This window comes from Amblyomma mixtum, chromosome 8 (assembly GCF_055824585.1).
Source record: "Amblyomma mixtum isolate Tamu chromosome 8, ASM5582458v1, whole genome shotgun sequence".
NCBI classification, from domain to species: domain Eukaryota; kingdom Metazoa; phylum Arthropoda; class Arachnida; order Ixodida; family Ixodidae; genus Amblyomma; species Amblyomma mixtum.
This window is the reverse complement of record NC_143019.1, coordinates 66,694,972-66,718,475: the sequence shown is the minus strand read 5'-3', so window position 1 is coordinate 66,718,475 and position 23,504 is coordinate 66,694,972. Positions and strand designations below refer to the sequence as shown.

At 50.0% G+C, this 23,504-nt stretch overlaps 1 protein-coding gene across 4 annotated transcripts in view; it reads left to right on the top strand.

The window, feature by feature from the left end:
• numb (NUMB endocytic adaptor protein) overlaps positions 1–23,504 on the top strand; it is a 92,859-nt gene that overhangs the window by 32,599 nt on the left and 36,756 nt on the right. For 2 of the 4 annotated variants that reach the window (XM_089558404.1, XM_089558401.1), the window contains exon 1: positions 14,932–15,066. The exons of 1 other annotated variant lie outside the window; for it this stretch is intronic. In XM_089558404.1, the coding sequence (XP_089414530.1) occupies positions 14,949–15,066 (118 nt within the window). In that variant the 5' untranslated portion in view covers positions 14,932–14,948. Of the gene's footprint in view, positions 1–3,344; positions 4,212–14,931; positions 15,067–23,504 lie in introns of those variants that run through there. One more of the 4 variants, XM_089558402.1, reaches the window with a different exon arrangement.

The window sequence follows — 23,504 nt, the reverse complement described above, 5'->3', positions numbered from 1 at the left end:
TCCGCCCGAGGAAGCCGATCAGAATTTTCCCCCACAGATTCGCGGTCGAAGGGATTCTGTTAAATAAGACTAAGGAGTAGCTAGTTATTTTCCGAATGACACCTTTTTCTGCGATTGCAGTATCAGTGTCGCTTGGCGTTGAAAATGCCGGCGTCGTCTGCGTAAAGCCTCCTCACCCACGTATACTCCGTTTCATACATAGCAGTCAAGGCAGCCAAGGCTGCAGTGCCTGTTCGCGCTCCTCGTCCGCATCGTAATGTAGTGCGTCGAAAGTGAAAAGAGTAATCAACTTGAAATTAAAGTAAATGTTGGCCGATGTTTTAGTATAATTATAAAAGTGTTTTATTTTGCAAAAACGTTGCTTTTTCTTTTATGTTCTTCAAAACAGAGTGCCTTAGTTTTCTTGTTTTTTCCGACTCCTCATGTATCACGTTTTCGCAGCTAGGCCGGCCGGTGTTGTCGTCTGCTTTCGTCTTACGGTTTCTGAGTCCGTGAAAATGGCACCGCTATATCCTACTCGCTTGTTTTTTTCGCCCACTGTGGCTTCAAAAACATCTCCTGCTCGCCTATTCTCCACGCTGAAGTCTCCGAAAATTTCGAAAGACTGCAAGCAGGTGATTGTCAACGTTTACTCTAGCGTAAGGAAGCGCTTCCCGGAGAAGACTGTGCGTGAAGTTCTCGAAACTGTGGGCGAGATGACCGGGTTGAGCCCTCGGACAGTTGCGAGGTTCAAGAAAGAAGGTCTCTCTACTGGAATAAGATCACCGCAAAAACGACCTAGCAAGGTGACAATATCTAGCTCTCGCAGTGTTAAATATGACAGCTTTGAACTCAACGCCATCCGACTCAAATTAAATCGTATGTATGCCTGCCTTTTCCCTTCGAAACAAGTAAACAGCGCTGTATTTTTCGAAGTAGGTATTAGACTTCTACAGTTTCGAGTTTCTGCCTAATGAATCTTTTAAGAAAAATAAAAAAATAAGAAAACCAGCCAAGCCGGGAGTCGAACCTTCCCCTTATAAAATGAACAGAGAGGCGCGCGCTTCGTACCACTCAGCCACGACGCGAGGCGGGAAGATACATTTTGCTTGTTTTTTGCAGCGGACTACTTTCGTACCTTTGGCAGCGTTGACTGCTATGTATGAAACGGAGTATAGTAGCGGAACGACGTCGTATTCGGACTCCACCTTCTTACCGTCAACTTCAAAAAAATGTTGTCGTCTTTGTCAAGCCTCGGCTTTCTTTAAAAGCATCAAAGTAATCACCCAGTGTAAACTAAAATGAATTCGCAGAATTGTCGCGTCATATGTCTGTTCGTCCCGTAGTTTATTTTTGTTTCTTCATCCGGCTTTTTAGCCCCCTCATCCCCGCTGTAGGTCTCCGGACTGTCTTGCCTAATAGACGTCTTGAACCAAATCATTCTGGGACTTTTATATTTTGAAAACGAGGCCTTCAGGCAGCAATAGTTTAGACTGCTTTCATTAAATTTGTTGCATTTAAAGCTGCGTTCTCATCGCTGCACTAACGTCGCAATAGAATACTGCAGTAATGCGTTTAACTGTGCTATACGCAGTCTGTATGGAGAATTCACGCGCCGAGCTCCCAATAATTCATGTGTTCTACGAGAGGCTTTCTTCTTCTCAAGCGCCCCTGCCACCGTCAGTGATCTTCCGTGCCGTAAACGAAAATTTCCTCTGTTAGACCTCAAAGTTAAGGATTTGGGGACAAAAAGGAATTCTTAAGTTAAAGATTTGGGGACAAAAAGGAATGCTTAAGTTAAGGACTTGGGGACAAAAAGGAATGCTTACGTTTACCGGCCTTGCGGCACGCGGAAATAGGGGTTGTCCGAAGGTGGGGAGAAATGTCTGATTGCTGCATTGCATAGTTTTTACTTAGGTCACAATTTAGTGGCTGGTCCACTATAGCATTGAATTGTGCAGTATACGGAGATCACCGGCCGCATACGTCACCGCTGACCTTCAACGACAAGGTTTGTTTTGTTTTGTTTTTTTCCCCGCGGAAGAAGAGACAGAACTCGGACAGTTGTCATGCGGATAGGCGTTTTGTTGCCAGAAAAAATGGAGTTCGCTAGTGCGCACGCCATCGTTTAATTGCCCCCCCCCCCCCCCCCCCCCCCCCCCGTTCTCCTTCTAAAAAGTTATCTTTCTTTAAAAGCTTTTGCGAGCTCTTGTCTAAAAGCTTGGATTACCGAATGCCTCTCCACGTCCGGGCTGGTGACCTGACTTTGCAGACTTGAAGAAATACGTTTCTAAATTGAGGAAGGGTGCTGACTCTCATTGCATAATTGGCAGCATGCGTGCTGTTATACTAAATTGAAAAAGGAGAAGACTACGACAAATAACCTGAGACGACAGAATCGTTGTTTACGCACGTGTCTGCGTTCTTGTGGATGAGAAACCACTGTCTGTTCGTCATTCAGTCCGTACAGAACCAAAGTTTCGTTGGAACGTGTGCCTGCACTAAAGTGTTGTCGCTTGATTTAGCTCAGGACCTCGTCCGCAGCCTGCTATAGCAAATCTAGGATCGAAATAACTGCAAACTGACCCCGGAGGAAATAGTGGTAAAGGCATGGTCATCGAGTCGCGCCTCGGTGAAGCGGCTCAGGGTTAATTTAAACCATCCTGGCAGGCTGTGAAACGCGCACAGAGATTCCCAAGCGGGCTTCTTCGCATTCGGTACTGAGTGCCGCCGAAATGCGTCCCGTATCGAACCCCGGGGGGGGGGGGGGGGGGGGGGGAGAAGGGGGGGGGGGGCAGAGCTGAAGAACTCTGCCTCAGCGGAGCAGTGCTGTCGGACGTGGCCCCCCCCCCCCCCCCAGACAGCCTCCAGGCGCACGTTTTAGAGGCTCTATTTCGTCACTACGTGTGTACCACTTCGGAGCGGGTGGGACAGGGTTACTACGTTTCCTCTGCTGCCGCGTGACAGCGAACCGAGCCAGGGCTTGAAACGAGCGGTTCTGAGTTTTATTTTTGGATCCACGTGGGGGCACGCTGGTCGTTTGTAGAGCGCCCTTCCTATCCCGCTTCGCTTTCTTTTTTTTTTGCTCTCGTGTGCCGTCCTCCTTGGCAGCACTACCGCCAGAGCGACGTTTATTCTGTCCCCGTTTTTTTTTTTTTTTTGCCCATTTCCCTCTGTGGTTAGCGTTCTGCGGCGTGACAGACGACTGGCTGCCGCAGTGGAGTAGAGGAGGCGGTGGTGGCTTTGCCCGGGTCTACCGCGTGTGACGTCACGACAGCGCCTGTCTCTGACGTCGGCATTGACGTCACCGCAGCGGTGGAGCCACGGTTCGTCGTCGTCGATCGCGCGGCTCCCGGTCGAAGCGCGGAGGAGCCCGTGCTGTTGTTGCTCGGCGCCGGCCGCTGCCGGCTCTTTCTCCCGACGAGTGCGTAGAGGACGCTTCCAGGGCTTTTTTTTTTGTTATTATTTATCGTTCCATGAAGTGCGCGTTTTACAGTTTAGTGTGCGAGGAATGCGGCAGTGAATTCTTTTCCTGCTTTTGTGTTGCGATTTCGGTGCGAAAAGTGTTGCCGAACTGCTAACGGTTGTGCGTTGCTTGTGCTGTCGTGTGTACTACAACAGGACACCTCCCCGAACTCGTCCGCGAACGTTTCCGGTGGACAGCCGCCGTCGTCGGCTGCGAAAAGTTCTTTCTGGATTATCCTTGTCTTGAGAACTTTTCGTTCCCACATCGTCTTCTGATAATCGTGCGAAAACGCGGTCCGTAAAAGAGGTTTTCGCTCGTCTGCGTCGTCTGCCCGTTCCACCAGCTCTACAGGGAGTGTCAGCAGTGCGTTGTGTTCGACGTTATAGCGACAGAACCAGTGGATGACACCAGTGATAATCTGCGAGAGATATTCCTCCCTGTTCTGTCGTATCGACTGGAATGCCTAGTTGTTGTGAAAGGGGGGGTGGGGGCGAAATGAGAAAGGAAAGTGTCGTCTTTGACCAGTGACGTCATCGGACGTCTGCTCAGCCGGCCTCTTCTCTGGTCGCGGTTTCAACATTCGCCGAGAAAGTCATCACTGGTGTGTTTATTCGGGCGAGCCTCTCGGGCCGTCTGCGTAAGGAACCGGCGTCGCTGGCAGAGCTCTCTTACTCAGCGTGAACAAAAGGCGGAAGTGACGTCATGACCGCCGTGCTTGCCGCCCTGGGCGACGTTGGCGACGCTGCCATCGGCGTAGCCGGCGTAGGTAAGCCCCTCCCCCGTTTTCCGATAGTGGAGTGTGCCACCAGCCCTGCATCCCACCCTGAATGACTCCCAAGCATGGCCTCTTATCCCCATCCTTTTGCGTCCTGCAGAACCCGATTGGGGTTGAGCATACCGCGAAAGAGCTTCCCCTGCCGACATTCCCAAATAAAGTTCCCTGCCTGTGCGTAAGGCGAGCGTTTGCAGCAGTGCAGTGTGGCTGACAGCAGGATTTGTGATGTGTATGGACCGTAGCTGCCTGCTGGAATGGTATTAGCCGCAGACTCTGAGACTTGTGGGGATATTAAGTTGCAAGGAGGAATGTATACATTCTCTGCTCGTGACAGTCGCCACCCCACCCCGCGATCGCGAGCCTTGCCCTTGAGAACAAAGGACAATGCGCTGACACAATCCGCATTTATTGCTACAGAAGCGAAAAACGCGGACTAGCGACCCACGAGTTTAAGAATTCGCTCGGGCTAGGGCTGGGCGACGTCACATCGGTGCATAGACACTCGCGTGATTCTTTCGCGCAAGCTGCATTCCGCCGACGGTGCACGAGCCAGTGACTGCATGCAGATGAGCTTTGTGCTTGCGCGGCGCTGGCTACGCGGGCACACGCGTAGTCAATGAAAGAGCTACGGAGGAGGAGCTCAGCTGTGCGGGGGATTATTCAACGGGAAAACTGCTTAGCACTCATCCACGAACGAGACTTGGAGGCGTTGATCGTCACGCACCTCAGCTAGCTGGCTTTGCTTGTAGCGTCCCTCATTAGGTCACTTTTAATTCTGTGCTGCCATCCACACCCCATCTTCAGTCGAGTCCACTTGTAGCGAACTTGGCGCTCACGCGAATCGCGTTCGTTCTCTCCCAAGTTAGGAACAAGCGGGCTTGCACTGTTACAGCCAAACATTGCTCTGAGACTAAAATTGTGTCTGTTTAAAAAGCCCGTTGTGTGCGTCTGATGTTTCGAAGCATGCTTTCTGGGCTCTCCGACGCGGCCATGAGCTCCGCGTAGTGTAGTCAGCAGCGACTGCATGGTGGTAAAGCGGCGAAGCGACCGCAGCGCGTGTGCGCAGCGGCTGGGCTCTGGAGGCAACCTATCGATGAGCCCCGCGTGGCAACTGTTATCCCCGAAAACCATCGGCAGCTGTCTGCGCATCGAAGAAGGCGGAGTTTCGACTGGAGGAGGGCATACGTCGGTATACAAACTTTTGAAGTCACTGGTTCACTTTAGACGCTTTGCCCACACGCGCGCACCGACTGGCCGGCTGTCGGGGCACGTATGGCTGGCGTTCGTAACCTGCCATTTCAGCGCCTCCTTCGAAGGGAGGTCGGTCTCAGCGCTCACGCGTTTTTCGTTTGCGGGGGCGAGTTTGTGGTGCCTCCGCGTTCGTCATGACCGAATGGTGCAGGTTTTATCTGAGACGCAGTACGTGCCGTTGTGTGCACATTTTGACGGTATCTCCGCCCTCATTCTTAATCATTCAGAGGTGGTTACTACTCATTCGCAGTGATCTCGAAGGAGTAGGCGTCGCTTGTAATTTACGATGGTACGAAGCAGGACTGTGTCCAAAAAAAATCATGGGGGCAGTTTGCTGACTTAAAGGGTCAGTCTACTCACCGAGATGAGTGTATAAATAATGGCATATTCTGGTAGTTGGCACCCTATAACATCAATAACGAGGGGTCTGCGCCCGGTTTAGGCAGGAATTTATATTTTATTTCGGCGTTAAAAGTCGCGTAAAAAAGCATGGTGGCGACCCCAAACGTTCATTTTGTTCAAGAAAGTGGTAGTCTTTTTTTTGTAGAAGCATAAGTGAATATACTACGTACCATTTGTATGCCCCAATGTCAGAGAAACGCACGTTTTGGTCTAGTAAACTGTAGAAGGCGTGCCGCTCGCTTTTTCTGTAAATCACATGAATATTTATAGTTGCAGGTACGCAAAACGCAGGCACATTCCCAATTTTAGTTCAGCGTATGCTAGCAGAGACGCAAAAATAAACTCAGCCTGTAGTGGCGCCATCTGGTCGTCAGGACGGGAACCATTGCTGTAAACAAACCGACTCTCCACTTAAGCCTAGAAGCGGCAGAATCGTCACTCTAATTATTAAAATAAAGGAAATTTATCTCTTATACGTTTTCTTATAGGCGAGATGAGACGAAGCGAAAGACAGGCGCCCCATTTATGGCCAGTGAACGCACTGAAAAAGGCAGCAACAACGAGAATTCAGTCCGAAGCGAGAGGTCCGGCTTCGACGGGCGCCGCCATGTTTGTCGCCGCGCGGCGGAAATCCAGATGGTTGCCAGATGAGACTACCATCTCATACAGATGCGTTCCCAGATTAATAAATTCTATTTTAAAATGTTCTACCGCACTCCTTGGCACCACAGCTGGTCAAACGGTAATTTGAATAAAGAGCTATCGGTTGCCGCAAAGAAAATATGGTTGATAAAATTCAGTAGACTGACCCTTTAAAGTGCGGTGAGGCGGAAGCCTTAAGCGCGGTGTTGCTGATTGTGTCACTGATGTGTGGTTAAGATGTTAAGCTTCGCCTGTAAGACTGGAACAGGACAGCGTCTTGCAACGCTGCCAGGGAGTCCGCAGAACGCCATCGCCCTTTCGACTCTATGACCAGTCGTCGGTAAATTGGTTTTTGAGGAAAGAAAATGTATCTGTCTCGCATATCTCGGTGGACACCTGAACCTCGCCGTAACGGGAAGGGAGGGAGATGGGAGTGAACGAAGACACCATATTCACTAGACGCGCCTTTGCTTATTCCAAACCATCGAGCTGGCACGGCGGAGTGGTTAGCGTGCTCGTCTCGCACTCCGGAGTCCCTGGTTCGATTCCCCAACTCGACCAATTTTCTACTCGGTTTTATTTATTTATCTGGTCTGACTAGAAAGGTTAATTATCATGCAATTATCACATAATGCCTTAAATCGCGTTCCGATATCATTCGAATGCCATCGATTAAGTAATTATTGGCGTATGCCCATATAAGGCACCTAAACGAAACCCGGACACATCTGCCGGCGCGTCTGCTAACGACTTTCGCCTTAATACACGGATCCTGCTTGTCGGCCACGGAGTGTGGTTGCGTCTTCAGTGTTTCCGAAAATGGGAGTAACGCCAGTCATTCAGATAAGAACCTCCGTGGGCACTGCATCCCTGTCCGGGTGATGATGGCAAGCGAGTTTGGTTGCGAAGACCGTGGGAAACTCTATTCACTGGGGCCCTGGCAGAGTTCCACGGTACGCCGTGCCACGAATAGTCCTGGCCTTATGAACGCCGCACTGCAGTACTTGATACAAGTCCGACCTGTTAAATGCCTTTGGGCGTTGCTGAATACTTGCGTCGGTTGAGACCGCTCATTATTTGCTCACTGGGCGTCACGAATTGGACTTGCCTACTTCGGAAGCACCGTAATCTAAAAGTAAGGTCAGCCATGCTCTTAGTAATAAATTACGGGTGTTGCGCATCCAATGACCCACCGTGGGTAAGAAAGCAAAGAAGACACAACTGCGGACGGGGTCCGCTCATAACGTCTCAGCAAAAGCATTTGCGCCTTCGTGGACAGTTTGTTTGTTTGATTTATTTTTGATGGTCACATCATACATGATGATCCTTGCTTTGTGCGCGTCTCCTGTCGGTGCGCGTTTTCACTCAACCACGTGGCGAGCTGTTGTGTGCCCTTCCCTCCTTGACCCCTCTTCTTCTGCGTTAATGCGTAATGCATACGGTAATGCTTACACGGATTTACGTATCGAGGGAAGTCGCTTAAAATCGCCGGTTATCCTCAATAGGTCATTGACTGAGTGACGGCCTGGCTCTCATCAGTCAATTTCAGTGACTCGTTTTTGGTCTACCGGATATCCAACGTAGCGCAATGGGTATCAGAATAGACACCTTTAGCATACCGTGTTACCGTTACCGGTACCGCAGTACCGGGAGCCCGCGAGCAGCCAATGAGGATGCGCAAATCGCCTTGACGACGCCAGATGGCGCCACGTACCCGTCAGCTGAGTCAGCTGTGCTCGCGTCCGCAGCGTCGGAACCAATCAGCGCGTGCTCACCGCCGGTGGGCGGGCTCCCGGTACACGGTATGCTAAAGGTGTCTAATGGCGCCATGCGTAAATGCGCAGACTTAAATTACGTAACTCGAAATTCCGTCTCTCTCGACACGCTACTTCAGCGACTCAGAATTTTGTCCCGGCATATTTAACGTCCAGGAAGAAGGTAAGAAGCTCCTTTTAAGCGCGTTATGCCGAAGTCAACAAAAGTAAAGTCGGAGCTGCACAAATCCTCCAGGGTGAAAGGGAGAGGCAGGCATAAAAAGTCGCTAAAGAAGAGCGGCGTGATGCGAACACTCTTCTTCCGGGTTCCGGCGCATTTTCTTGCGCGCGCAGGCGCCGGATATCGCTTCCTGAACACTGGAGGCACCAGTCGCCGGCAAAATAGAAATAACGCATGCGGACCAGCCAGAAAGGGCACGTCGCACAGCACTCCATTGTTGGTGGGCGTTGAGCTTTTCCACCGACAGCGCGACAGCAAGAAAGGGGAAAAAAACAAACGAAAATGTATTCCAACAGTGCGCGTATCACGGCTCGTTTCAAGTTAGGAAAAAAAAAAAAAGGTAGACGGGCGGTGGCTGAGGGTTTCGTCGTCGTGTTTTGCTGCACTGCTTGGAACTTCACCGTCCACTCGCTTGGTTTTCCTTCAGTGCACGTGTCTGGGCCCAGCTTTTGTCGTCGCATTGCGCTGACATCGGAAGTGTCTGGGTAAATATACGGGGGCCATACTCGAGTGGCGGTACATTTCGCCTCACGTTATTGATCGAAACGCAAAAAAGTACTACCCTTACAAAAAAAGTTTTTGACAGTTTATAGGGTGTCTATAGACTTCTGTCTATAAAGTCTATAGACTGTCTATAGACAAAAGTCTGTAGGTAATACAAATGCCATAGACAGTCTATAGACTTTATAGAAGTCTATTAAAAGTGTATGGCCATAAATCTATAGACTGTCTATAGACTGTCTATGGCATTTGTATTGCCTACAGACTTTTGTCTGTAGACAAAAAGCAATATCTATAGGAAGTCAATAGAGTCAATATGAGGTCTATAGACTGTCTATAGACGATTTTTTAAAAGGTACTCCAAAAGTCGCGATGCCTGCAAGATATATTCTGGTGGTCTCTGAATTTAGCAGACACGGACACACAAAAAATTGAGCTGTCCATTTTGTGTAAATTAATCTTTGTCCAGTACATTTCTCACTTTGACAATCAATTGGCTACTAACAAAGCACTTCTTGGAGATTTGCCTATAGTGGAAATCTCCGTTCATCGGCTGAATCCACGTTTTTGGCTTCGAGCGTAGACGGCCCGTACTCGCGCCCTTTTCGTCACATCTTCACGCGTGAGGCAACTATACTCCGTTTCGTACATAGCAGGCAACGCTGCGGAGGTTGCTGAAGTAGTGCGTCCGCGAAACTGTATTACTCCGGCACGTATCATTCGTTCTTCTCGAAACTCCGGTCATTGTTTGGACGAGTACAAAGAGCGGTATAAAATGATGTGGTAGCATTGAAAATCACGGTAGAAGCTTTGAGGCGCTCAGTGTTCGGGCTCTCCGGCCATAATTTTCACGGAGTGTGAACTACTTTTTCGGCGCGGATTTTCTAGAAGCGATTCGCCCCACCAACCGCGTGTCATACCGCCACGTGTACTTTTTGCTTCTCGAAACCTCGACGAGTCACAGGACGAAAATGCGGCAAGAGGTAAAATGAAGTCCAGGAGGTGCCAGTCACGGCACCTAAGGTTTGTCGCTACGGAATATGTTTGTGTTCGCTTTGGTTGTGTGGCGAACTACTTTTTGCGTGCGGACTTAGCCCGCGTGAACAGGCGCGCTAGCTTTGGCAGCGTTGCCTGCTATGTATGAAGCGGATTATAGCCCCAGCGAGGGTTTTTCCTTCCGCCCCTGGGTAACCGCATTGAACTGCTTGGTCAGACATTGCGCCGCCGGTGTGCGTTGTGTGTGTGCGATTCACGGCCTTTCTTCATCCGCATGTCCAAGCGTGGGCTCAGCGTTTCGTTTGGAGATTCTGTTCTCCAGTTTGTGGCGTTCACCAGTGGGAGATTGGCTCGCAAATTTGGTTTTTTTTTTTGACTAGTTACATGCACTGGAATGAATGCTTTTCGAAAGCGCACGTATTTTGGCACGATGTACCCAAATGTTGTCGAGCCACAGCGCCAAGGGTAATAGCGTTCTCAAAACTCTAAAAGCTGATATGGCTATTACTAACAACCGGCTACAAATCTCTGATTGCAACTAGGCGCCTAACTCTACTATAGTTGATGACGATGATGATTTTTATGGCGCAAGGGCGTTTGAGGCCAAAAAGCACCATGGCACAACGTATTTTCGTTTGCTCAAGGTGGGGTCAAAGACCCATTTGCCAAGAATTTCACACTGATTAAGCGGAGCACCAGGCCAGGGGAAGCTTGTGCCGATTGTATCAGTGGTGGGTACCTGGCGGCACTGGGGATCGAACCTCGCACCTCCCCGCATTAGCACCTCTTTTTGGTAGTTGGTGCATACTTGAATTAGAGAAAAACTAGCGCCAAACCATGCACACCACGCGAATAGAACGAAGACGAGACACAAGCGCTAACTCACCACTGAAATGTTATTGTATCCAGGAAGCACATTATGTAAGGTGAAGTTTCAAGGGGAAAGAAGGGTGGCATGGATGATAAGGTGAACAAAGGAAACCACCTGGGAACGCAGAAACAGGCAGGCAGCCAAAAATCACAAAAATAAAAACATTCACTTGATAGCAGAATCTAGAAAATTGAACTCCGAGGCAAAAAGAGACAAAGTTGGAGCACTGACACACCTGCAGCCAAATTCCTTTATGTAAAAAGCCTCCGGACTAACACGTGCAGTTTTATCTGTGCTCTTGCCAAGAATCTTCGTCTCAACCGCGCCTCGCACGATGCTCCGTTTATACCAAGTGTGCCGCAGGAGTGGTCTACGCTATCCCCTTAACGTGTGGGAAGTTTTATGTCGACCAGACTGGCCGCTGCGTCAACGAGTGTTTGGGGGACCATGCCCGAAATTTATCGGATTTGAAATATAAGTACGCACATTTGGTTACGCACATAATGAGCTGCGACGGTTGCGAGGCGCGGTTAACCGAGACGAAGATTCTTGGCAAGAGCACAGATAAAAAAATTCAGGGGGCACTTTGGCTCTCTAAAGTGCTGCAAGGCGAAAGCGTTTCCTGGCGCACTGTTTGTTTTTATTTGTTTATTTTTCATATTTTGTTTTTTGTTTTTATTTTGCTCCTGTTCTTATTTTGTTTTTATTATTTTCATATCTTATTGCTAATTTATTTTATTTTTGTTTAATTTCTTATTTTTATTTTTTATTTCTCCTTTTCCTGACTATTCCTTTCATTTTATTTATGAAACCCATGCATTCAGTGGATGCGCCCTTATTCATGCTCGAACCTCGAGCCTTCGTGGCGGAGTGGTAGCGTCTCCGCTTCAAATGCCAAAGGCCCTGGTTCGATTCCTACCCTCGGCGCAGTTTAAGTAGTGACGCTGAAACGTGGACAAATCTGCCGACGCGTCTGCTAACGACAGTATGAGGCATTGAAGGCTTTCGCCTTAAAACTGCGCGTGTTAGTCCGGAGCCTTTTTACATCAAGAAATTTGGCTGCAGGTGTGTCAGCGCTCCTACTTTGTCTCTTTTTGCCTCCGAGTTCAATTTTCTAGATTCTGCTATCAAGTGAATGTTCTTTTTATTTTTGTGATTTTTGGCTGCCTGCCTGTTTCTGCGTTCCCAGGTGGTTTCCTTTCTTCACCTCGCAAAATCGCAGATTCCTGTTAACTAGTAAGGTTACTAACTAAACGCAAATAGTTAACGTTTAACTATTGCCCACAGGCACCTGATTGTAATTAGAGATTTGTAGCAGGCCGTTAGTAACAGCCATATCAGTTTTTCTCTCGGCTCTGTGGCCCGACAAAATGTGACCATTTCGACTAGTTGCGTGTACTGGAGGGGCTGCTTTGCCCGCATGCTTTTCGAAAGCGCATGTATTTCTGGGACACGGTGTAACCAAAATTAGTTGAGCCATAGCGGCGAGGGTGATCGCGTTTTAGAAATTTTAAAAACCGTTATGGCTCTCTCTAACTTCCGGCTACAAATCTCTTAATTGCAGTCAGATGCTTGTCGATAATGGTTAAAAGGTCAGTTATTATAATTAATCTCTTTACTAGTTAACATGATTCATGAAGGCGAAATTCTAGAGGCCCGTGTGCTGTGCGATGTCAGTGCACGTTAAAGAACCCCAGGTGGACGAAATTTCCGGAGCCTTTCACTACGGCGTCCCCCATAGCCTCAGTTGCTTTGGGACGTTAAACCCCAATAAACCAACCAGTTAACATGATTCGCATGTTTTTTTTTGTTTTTTTTTTTTGACGTCCGCCAACACTAGTATTACTGTGCCGCAAAAAAACTTCCATTCACCTCAGAAACCCTATTTTTAAAAATTAGCGGTCAGCTTACCTGACGCACCTGGCATATGATTCCACCTTTCTGCCTCCTCCTCTCATGGCGCATAGCCATAGCGAGCGTGGAGAGAGAGAAAAAAAAAGAGGGGGCATTGGCGTGCCAGTGCTTCCTGCGACTGTTTGCTTGGCGTTAACGAACGTGTGTTGCCTTGTGACGCGGTTCTCGGCGTAGTCACGTGGGCACCCTTCGACCAAGGCCGCCCAGTATTCGCCGCCGCACATGTCGCTTTTTTCCCCTCCGCGGAGTTGTAGCGGAGTCGCCTGCTCACCTCTCCCGTCCGCCGCCGCTGCTAGGCTTGCTTTCGATTTCTTCGTGTTTTCATCGCTGGCATTTTCTTTCTTCCTTCCCTCGACTCGGTGAAGTCCTTTTTTCTCTTCTTTTTTGCTGGTTCGTGCCGCTGGCGCCTCGGCGGAGCTGCCGTGGCTGTCCCTTCCGAGAGAATGTAGGGCGAATAAAACGTCGCTCATTTCGTCCGGTTGTGTGCGCATGCGCACTCGGGTGCCCGAGGCCTCTGATTCATGGCGTTCTCCATCCGAAACTCGCAGCGGTGGGAAAAAGGAAACGAAACTAAAACACACAAGCCCACGGACGTGCAGCTGCACTAGTCTTGAGCATCGCTTCGTGCGCCGGTTTCGGCCATTGTCTGGCGTCCCTCTGCTTTGTTGTTGTTTGCGGACTGCCTCTGGGCCAGCTGATCGTCGGCTGTTCGTCACGGCCCGGCCGTTTGCGGTGGTTGTGTGGCGCCGGTGTCTGCCTGCTGCGGCCGCTGAGATTGAGATCGGCCCGCTGCCGAGACGGCGAGGGAACTACGCCGAGAGGGAGGGAGACTGGAGGCGCAGCTTTTTTGCATATCTTTTCTCCGCTTCTTCTTTCCTGGTCGGTGCGGCGGCCGCGTGAGAATCTTCAGCGGCGACGTGAGAGGGCGAACGGCGGGGACCGCCCCACCGCGGGTTCGCCGTTGCTTCACGCCCGCGAGTGTGCTTGCTGCTGCACTGCCCGTCGCCTCACCTGCGTCGTCCGACTGTTGACCGTGCACTTGCCGCGTGCTGCTGAGAAGAGTCGGCTTTGCTGTTCCTACTTTGCTGTCGCCTGCTGCTTGTTACCAGCAAACGGTCGTCTGCTGTCAGCCACTCCGCCGTGTCGTCTGCTCGAGCTGCGGTGTGCGTGTGTGTGCCGTCTGCAGCATAGGCGCTTTCACATTGGACGACGATCGACTGTCGCTCGATCGCGAATCGTGCCAATTTGTGGAAATACGAGCGCTACCTCTCTTGTGCCCCGCATCGTCCTGGTCGCCGTCGCTTCGTCGCCGCCTTCCAGCGAGCTGTTGGGGCGGGCTGGGGGAATCCGACTGCGGCGAGCGAGCGAACGTGCATCTGATCGCCGCGTCCGGAGTTGGCGGGATTTTTTTTTTTTGCTTTTTTGTTCTGCGCGTGCTGTAGCGCATTCGTTTCGCCCGCCGCTGCCTGTGCCGCCGCCCCGTCTAGCCTCATTCTCATCGGCCTCGCGCTGCCGCCGCCGCTGCGGGTTGCCCGCGGCCGCCCGAACGACACCGCCTACGTCGAAGCGGCGGCCCCCGACGAACGTCGTCGGTGGTGGTCTCTGCTTGCCGCTTACGATGGCGACGACGGTCAACGAGGCGTGATCGTCGCACGGCGACTATCGGACGCCTCTCCGGACCGGCGCTGCGTTTTGACCGCGGAAGTGAGAGCAAGCGACAGTCACGAACCGACGACGCCTGAAGGATCGTCTGCATTCGACGGTTGTGTTGTTTAGGCCTAACGACTCCCCACCGGAGCTCGACGAACGGGTTCCCTGTCCGCGGCGGTCGCTCACTTTGGCGTTTCGCCGCCGTCGGCAGCGTGCGTAGTTTGTGTAGCGATTTCTTGCTTTTTGTGCGTGGTGCGCGTGTGTTTTGCGTGTCTTCCTTCTGCGAGTGTTTTTTTGTGACGACGCCTACCTTGCTTTCGCGGAATCTGGATTCCCTTTCCGCCTGTCATCCAACCCCAGTGGTCGTGGTGTTAGTAACCTCGTTAGCACCGTGGATTGCGCCCCTCGTTGACTGCGTGGGGAAGCCTGCTGAGAACTGTGTCGATCCTCACGTGTGACGGCGTGAGTTCGATCGAAGTGATAGAGGGAGCGTTCGATCTGCGACCATGGGGCAACCTCACAGCCGAGGAGCGTCCGGCATGGGATACACCAATCAGGGCGGATCACCGGAACTCAGGCCGCGCCGGCATTCCACGCGTTTGTCGGCTCGCCGGGCCCGTGTCGGTGAGTTCTAAGACGTGCGTTACGCATGTTGAACACGCGCACGTTCTCCCCCCCTCTTTGTAAAACCCTTGCGCGACGGGGGAATCTTGGCTCACTCGCTTTCGTAATCGTTTCCCGTCTTCGAGCTGACTAGAGGTCGCATAGGGCGGCTGATTGCCTCACGCTGTGCCACGCACGCCCGATATGCGCATCTCAACAGGAGTGTGATGTAAGCAGCGAAGATCACGTACGGGAAAACGAGCGCGTGACGTGACGCTGTCAAGAATGTTTCCGATCGGTGACGCGCTCCTCAGTTGCTGTTTGCAATGCTTTTCTTTCGTCCGTGTGTTTCTGCGAATGTATTGGAATCCGCTTGCATCGCGTCGCTTAGTATGCACAGTGGGCCTTCAAAAGGGTGGCGCGGAAACGAAAATACTGCGCGCGGGGCACAGAAACCGGTCCGCATCAGGCGATGACTTGGGACAGGTGGCGTGTAGTGAAATGCCGACGTCCTGGCGTGTACGAATAGTGATTTTTGACTCGGTAAAAGTGTTTCTCTACCACCCATGCACACTAGGTGTAGTATTGTGTACCGCTTCTTAACGTACCAGCTTTAGATAATAAAGTCGGATTAAGCGCTGCCCCTTTAATAAGCGCGATGTTCGCGGGGCTCAGTTCGAATTGACGAGGGTCCACTGTATACTGAGAGGAAGCCCGCAAACTGTGCAAACGGTGTCCGCTACGCGCGCCGTAAATGCGCCGCTTGCTCTCGCCTGAATTGAGCGTGCTTGACCACCTTTTGTAGCCCGGTGAATGCCTACCTACGGGGTAGTCAGTTTGCTTGACTGCGATTACTGCCGGGGAATTACCTTGTTTCAGTGTCGGTGTGGTCTTCCGCAGAACGGTGGGGGGGTCTCGTCTCTGGAACTGTGTGTCAGGATGGCGTGCTCTCGGCGCCCCCGATGAGCATCTGTAGCCATCCTATGTGAGGACCAAACGTAAAAAAATTTTTCGCGCTGCATCATTTCAGTGCACGGTAAAAAAAACGCTTAGTGTACGTTTGTCGTCGCTCTTAAATCCACTACAGAGCCTTTTGGTTTGCCAGGGGGAAGTGTGAAGAGATTTTGAATACATAATGAGCCGCTCAGCATGGAATCGAAGCTGTACGAGCAGTGGCAGCCTCTCGGCTGCGTTCTCCCCGTGTTGGCGCCAATCGACCGCGCCCCCTCGTATTGTCTGCCGCTGGGCGGAAAGGTCGCTCGCCTCTAGCACCTCCTCCACCGCGGTAAGACAATCGCGTCCCCGGAAGTGGCCCAAGGGCGATGGAGGCGTGCATGTATAATGAATTTGGAGGACACTACGGTTCAGCGACAATCGCGTGATCTCCGGTTTGACCCATCTAGTGTAATAAAGGTGCCGCAATCATAACAGATATTTTTCCTAACTGCCAGCTCGACGCAGTCGCGCGGAGGTGTCCATTCTGGAGCGTCCGTAGGCGTCTCGCCAGTCGGCCTCCGTCTGCTGTTATTCACCGTCCATCACATCTCGTAGGGGCGGCTCGGTGGCTCGGTCGAATGGAAAAGGTCGTTCGTCCGTAACACCCTCTCTCGTCGGTTCTAAAGCACGGCCCATCGAGCAGCGCCGCTGGCGTCCACGTTCGTTGCGCCGGACGCCCAAGCGGGTTGTTGGTTCGACCGCCGCCTTTGTCGTCGCTTTGGGCGCCTTTCTCGAGGGCTAGCCAGTCTCATTCAGAGTGACGTCGGTGCGTCCTCCAAAGGGGACGAATATTTCCCGCTGTGCATAAACATGCACATGTCTGCTTTTAGCGGCGACTACTTCCCGATCGGATATCTTGTCTCTCGTCGCTTTAACGCCAGCGTTTTTCCCTGCAGCCACGAATGGGCACCCTCATATACTTTCATAGTACGTATACTTTTAAGGGCGAGTCTCGTGTGACGTTAGTGGGAGGTCCCTACTGCACGCAGTATTATTCCCCGGAAGTGGCTCTGGTGGCAGCGTAAATAAGGTGTATGGTTAGTTAGGGTTCGGCTGCTGACCCGAAAGACGCGGGTTCGATCGCGGCCGCGGCGGCTGGAATTTCTTTGGAGGAGAAATTCTAGAGGCCCGTGTACTGTGCGATGTCAGTGCACGTTAAAGAACCCCAGGTGGTCGAAATTTCCGGAGCCCTTCACTACGGCGTCCCTCATAGCCTGAGTCGCTTTGGGACGTTAAACCCCAATAAACCAAACCATAAACTTTTGCGAGGAGAAACTATTTGTCTTCAGTTCGTTTTTCATTTTTCGCCCTTAATTCATAGGCGCTCCTCACTGCGTTCATTTTCCGTCTGTTCTAAATAATTATTATCTTCCCGTCGATTTCAGGTGACATATTGTGCGGTCGCCTTCTATTGCTACATATGTTGGCAAGCAGTGGACGGAGTGCGAGGTTAACATATAGCGCCATCAGGACTCCTCAAGTAGCAGTGATCTGCGGCAGCAACTGTGCGGTGAAACGCCAACAGATTTCACTGATGGTTCAACGCGCTTAACTCTTTACAGAACAAGAGACAAAACAGCCACACCAACCCAGAGCGCGAACTTACAACTGGTTTTAATGGTGGAAACAGATGAGCTTTTATACTCAAGACGTCAGCGTCATCAGTGGCAAACAAAGAAACGAAATAACATATCGGTATGAGACATCGCAATCAGATCCACACAACACACTCATCGTGATAGCTTAAGCATGTCAACTTCTTTCTCAGACAACGAAAGAGATACATTGCTGATACACCTTTCGGCTTCGGAGGATTTGATTTCAAAAGCTTCTGCGATCTCTCTTTCTGTTTTGTTATTGGAATGCGACATAATCGTGGCTCTTTCGAACAGAGGCCTGCATTTTTTTGCAGCGATGACAATGAGTCGCTAGCGTTCCCGAATGCGTGATGGAGTTACAGTTGGTTGCTCACTTCGCCTTCTGTTTATTATACAACGACCTGTTTGGCCAACGTCCTTCATTCTGCGGGCCCAATTCTACTACCTGCAGCTAGGCCTACTAGACCCAATTCTCGCCATTCTAGATTTCACTGGATTTCAGAGTCTCCCGGTCAGGGGAGGTTTGGTTTCTCGATCTTCGCAGGAGACACGCCAGGACGGCCAACCAAGTTGTTAAAGGTGCACTGAAGAGGAATCTGAACTTCTCTTTTTACCACGGGAACTCTATCTACACGTTCCGAGCTTTCTTAGAAACTTCGATTCATTGCCCTGTGTGGCCGATTTCCCTAATTAAATCGAATTAACGTCCCGCTCCCGCCTTTCTTTTTTTAATTCTCCCTCGTACGGTGGGCGGAGTCGACGAACGCGTGGAGCGCCTTTCACCCAGTCCCGTGGAGGCTTGCCGCTCTGCCATCGGCGGAGTAATACGTAGTAGTCCGTAGTAGCAAATAGTCCGCGCGTATTTTTATTTCTTCGGGCTTATTTTGCGGCTATATTATCTGCGAATGAAACTATTTATTCATGGAAACCTAAAAAACAAAATAAAGCGAAAGCAAAGCCTCCACGGGACTGGGAGAAAGGCGCTCCACGCGTTGGTCGACTCCGCCCATCATCGTACGAGGAAGAATTCAAAAAAAAAAAAAAACGGGAGCCGGACGTTAATTCGATTTAATTGGGGAAATCGGCCACACAGGGCAATAAATCGAAGTTGCTAAGAATGCTAGGAACGTGTAGATCGAGTTCCCGCGGAAAAAAGACAAGTTCAGAATCCTCTTCAGTGCACCTTTAAGACATTGTTGCCGCGAGCATAAAAGAAAAAAACTCTTGACTGACTGTTATCGACATTTCAGAAGATTTGACCCTGGCTCTAAGGTAACTAACTCCATGCACTTCGAGACATCAGGTGCAATGTTCCCAGCTCACATCTGAGATTAGAACTGAGTTTACGGGATCATTTATGTAAACGAACAAACGGTGTGTGGATAGGTCACGAATGGAAAAGTGATTTAATTAGATCGAGTTCTTGTCGTGCGGAAATGATTGGATTCTATTGTATACGTCGCCCGAAACGCAGTTTATGTGGACCTCGTTGTCAGCTTACCACGGTAAACCACAGAGCTTAATGGCGCAGAACTTATTCTCCGCTCGTGGAGTTTGTCTCCTTGACTGTATTCTGGGTACCATGGGGGAAGAGGTTGATCAGGGCATTCTTGAAGAGGTTGTGCTTCGATTGGCGCGCAAGAACCCGGTATATTTAGATATGTATCTCAAAGGAATTACGACCTGAAGCACTTCTCTACGCTTGTGAAAGGCTGGATGAATAAGAAGACAGTGTACCATATGGAGCAATCCTACCGAGGTTATTTCAATTGAATATATTTGGAGAAGCGACAAAACAGCCAGCAGCGCCTGCTGCAAGTGTTTGTACTGTACGTTAGAGGGTACGTCCTCTACGTACGCGTTCGTTAGTTTCGTTCACAGTGAAGGAACTCCGGTAAAACTTAACAACTGGTTTAATTGGCCGAATGGTGAAACAAGAAAACTTAACAGAGAGATTGGAAGCGCGGCCTGTTCGTTCAGCGTCTCACAAAGCACTGCCTTTCGATCCCGGGGAGAGTCCTCCCTTTCTCCCTTTTCAGCCCTCGCTCCCGCCTCACCGACCTTGGACAGTAGAGTTCCCGGAAAACGGCGACGGGCACCGCGCTGTCCGACCTCAAAGCCAGCCGCCCGGTTCAGGGACGGTCGCGGGAATTCCTTTGGGGCGCCTGCCGCTTGGTCGGCTCGCGCGCACACACACGCACACACACGCGCGCACACACATGTACAAGGGTCCTTACGAGAAGGTAAGTGACGCCAACCAAGTAAAATACAGGAAAAACACGACGTTTCGGGACCGGCTCGGCCCCTTCTTCACGGTGTGACTACGGGCGAGCGCAGCTTGGCTTTTTAAGCCCCTGTGTGGAGGACCTGCGGGTCAATGGCCGCAGCCCATGGACGTAGGATGAGGGGAGAGTCCCCAGGGAACGATTAACATTCTCTCGTGTTTGCTGTATGTGCCATGACTCGAGCAGAAGCCTCCTTGGCCGGGGAAGTCGCGTGTCGAATGGCGCCGCGTCTTGTCGCCCCTTTTCGTCTCCGACAGCGAGAGTGGGGATAGACGTTCACTGACAGCTTCCTGGACTCCACGCTTCGGCAGGACCCAGCAGTGATCGTCGGAAAAGGCTTGCGCGTGAAACGTACAATCGCCGATACCTTCACTCAGCGGAGAAAGCAGTTCATCAATAAATTTGCTGTGGGAACAAATTGTCGCTTAATATGGCGATATATACATTGGCTGCTATTGCGTAAAAAGTCTGACGTTGATAAAGCGCCTCGTGGTGCGCAACAAGGGAACACTGGTGTGCACTTAACGTGTGGATATGCGTGCGTGCGTGCGTGCGTGCTTGCGTGCGCATGAACGCAGACGCGCGCGTCCGTTCGTCTCTGGCCGCGAAGTTTGTAGTCTCCTCGCGGTTTATAGCCTATAAATTTCCGGAGCCCTCCACTACGGCGTCTCTCATAGCCTTAGCCGCTTTGGGACGTTAAACCCCATAAACCAACCAACCATTCGCGAAACGCGCTCAACGACTTGAGAGGGAAGAGTATAGTCAGGCAACTAACACTCGGAGCCTCTAATGAGTTGTAGAGAAATACATGTTGAATTGGTTATGCATTTCTGAATGTTTTATAATGAATTCAAACTAGCGTTATGCCCCCCCCCCCCCCAAACAAAAAAAAAGAAAAAAGAGGCATGTTGTGAATTTCATACTTTCAACGGCTCTTTAACATCACACAGAAACCGCTGCGCTGAAGCTCTCTTACATGCAATGTAAACATGCACGAAACTATCCTGTGTGTTACTTTAGATAAAACATTGAACACTCCAGCACCACAACTTGCCAGTCATTGCTGCTAACAGCTTTCATCGACCCTCTGGAAGGAGAAAATAACAAGATCAAGAGAAAAGTGCTGGTTGGTTGAGTTTATGGGGTTTAACGTCCCAAAGCGACTCAGGCTATGAGGGACGCCGTAGTGGAGGGCTCCGGAAATTTCTACTACCTGGGGTTTTTTAACGTGCACTGACATCGCACAGTACACGGGCCTCTAGAATTTCTCCTCCAAAGAAATTCGGCCGCCGTGGCCGGGATCGAACCTGCGTCTTTCGGGTCAGCAGCCGAGCACCATAACCACTGAGCCACCGCGGCGGCATTACTAACTCTGGAAGTACATGCCACACCGGTACACTCACCTGATCTGTGCTTCATAGCGCGGGCTCATGCTAAAGTAGTCCCCTGCAGTAAGACGCTCCCTAACAAGTGTTAGTGAGGAGCTGTTAGTGCGTTGAGTTGTATTTATTTTATTTATTTACAATACAATACTTCAAAGGGCCCTCGTGCGAGGGTATTACATGGGGGAGGGGGCGATACAAGCATGAAAATACGGCACAGGCACTTGAAACAAAATACATGTAATAACGAAGTATGAAATAAAGCTAGTAGTGTACACAAATAACACAACAAACAACGCAGAATAAAATACTCAGTAAATGCACATAATACAACAAAAATACCAAAATCTGTTGGTCCATGGTTTGCTTTAACGAATGCTGAAACGATTGTAGGTTAACCTCAGTACCTATGTGTGATGGCAAGTTATTCCAGTCTGTTATAGTGCGAGGAATGAATGATTTCGCGTAGAACAATGAACGGCATGTTATGCGTTTTTTGTTATCGTGGTCGCGGCCAGGAAAGACTGCAGCGTGTGGCAAAAAGAAGTCGTCATGGAGGGTGGGATGGTGATACAGTTTGTGAAGTAAGGTTAGGCGAGCGAAATGCCCTCGACATGATAGTGGTAAGATAATAAGATAATTTTTCTTACTTATCTTTTGATAAGTAAGATGAGATGATAAGATAATTTTGGAGTCATATATCGCAATCTCTGACAGGTACGTACAGATAAAGAGATTGGACTTCAGAGTACTGTTAGTTGATGTGCATCATTCTGTACAAGAAATAAAAAAAAAAGTGTCTGAGGTGGCGCTTGAAAAAGATACTGCTCTTCACGCATCACAAAAACTGCCCTTTTTTTTTATTCAAGAAAGTTAATGCGAAACCAGATCAAGAATTTGTTTTCAGTCCGGTCCCAAAGAGTTAGTGCGATAATTGGTAAAAAAAGAAAAGGTATACCGGGTGTTTTTTTTTAGGTCCAAAATTTAAAAAAAAAAGGTAAATTGCTTTAGATTTATTTTAGCACTGGGGCTATACTGGAGGCTAGGGCGGGCGCCAGGCAAGAGGAAAACTGCTTTAATTAGTTCGCTCATTAACTAAATATGTTAATGAACTTTTCTAATTTTTTATTTTAGGGGTTATGTTGTATTCGCAGAATTGGAGATCGTCCTCCAAACAGTCCAACCGAGAAAAAACAATTTCAATTAAAAATTTTTCACGCACGGTACGAGGCCCGAAAAAGTCACCCTGGTAGGCATCTTCACACCGTAACTCAGCGGCGGGGAGCGCCTCTGACGTACTTCGCTCCGCCCTGCGCTTTGCGTCACACGGCTGATATCACCTGAAGCCCGGACGGGCGGCCTGCGCTATCGCTGCTTGTTTCGCTTCGCTCCGCGGCCTCACGGAATGCCGCGTTGGAACAAAAAACGCACTGACACAAAGGGCAGGGCGGAGCGAGCTTCGTCACAGGCGCTCAAAGACGCTGTGTTACAGTGTGAAGCTGCCTACCAGGGTGACTTTTTCACGCTTCGTAACGCGCGCAAAAAATTTTTTCATGAAATTTTTTTTCTTGGCTGGACTGCTTGGAAGACGATCTCCAATTCTGCTAATACAACATATCCCCTAAAATAAAAATTATAAAAGTTAATTAACGTATTCAGTTAATCAGCGAACTAATTAAAGTAGTTTGCCTCTTACCTGGCGTCCGCCGTAGCCCTCAGTATAGCCCCAGGGTTAAAATAAATCTAAAGGAATTTACCTTTCTTTAAAAATTTTGGACCTTCTAAAAAAACACCCGGTATGTCAAAGCTCATTAAGAGTTTATGACATCGGGCTGATGCAAAAACACAACATATGTGGCCTTTGTTATTAAGTTCTGATGACTCATCACGATTATATCATAATGATATCAGAAATTCAGTGTCCGCTTTTGTAGCGTCCGAGAAGCCCAGTGATGACGTCACGGAGGGTGGATCTGCAATTTCCCCCGTTCTCGCTTGCACTCTGCCGTGCGTCGTGGGATGCCGCCAAACAACGCTCCCGGGGCTTTGCCTTCCCTGTATTCCTTCCAAGCAAGCGTTGATGGCTCGGAAATGTATACCGCTGCCGTAGATGACGTCATCATGCCGGCACTGTGCAGGCTTTATTCACCGATTTCTTCATTTCAAATCCCTGACACAACAACACCAACAACAAAAAA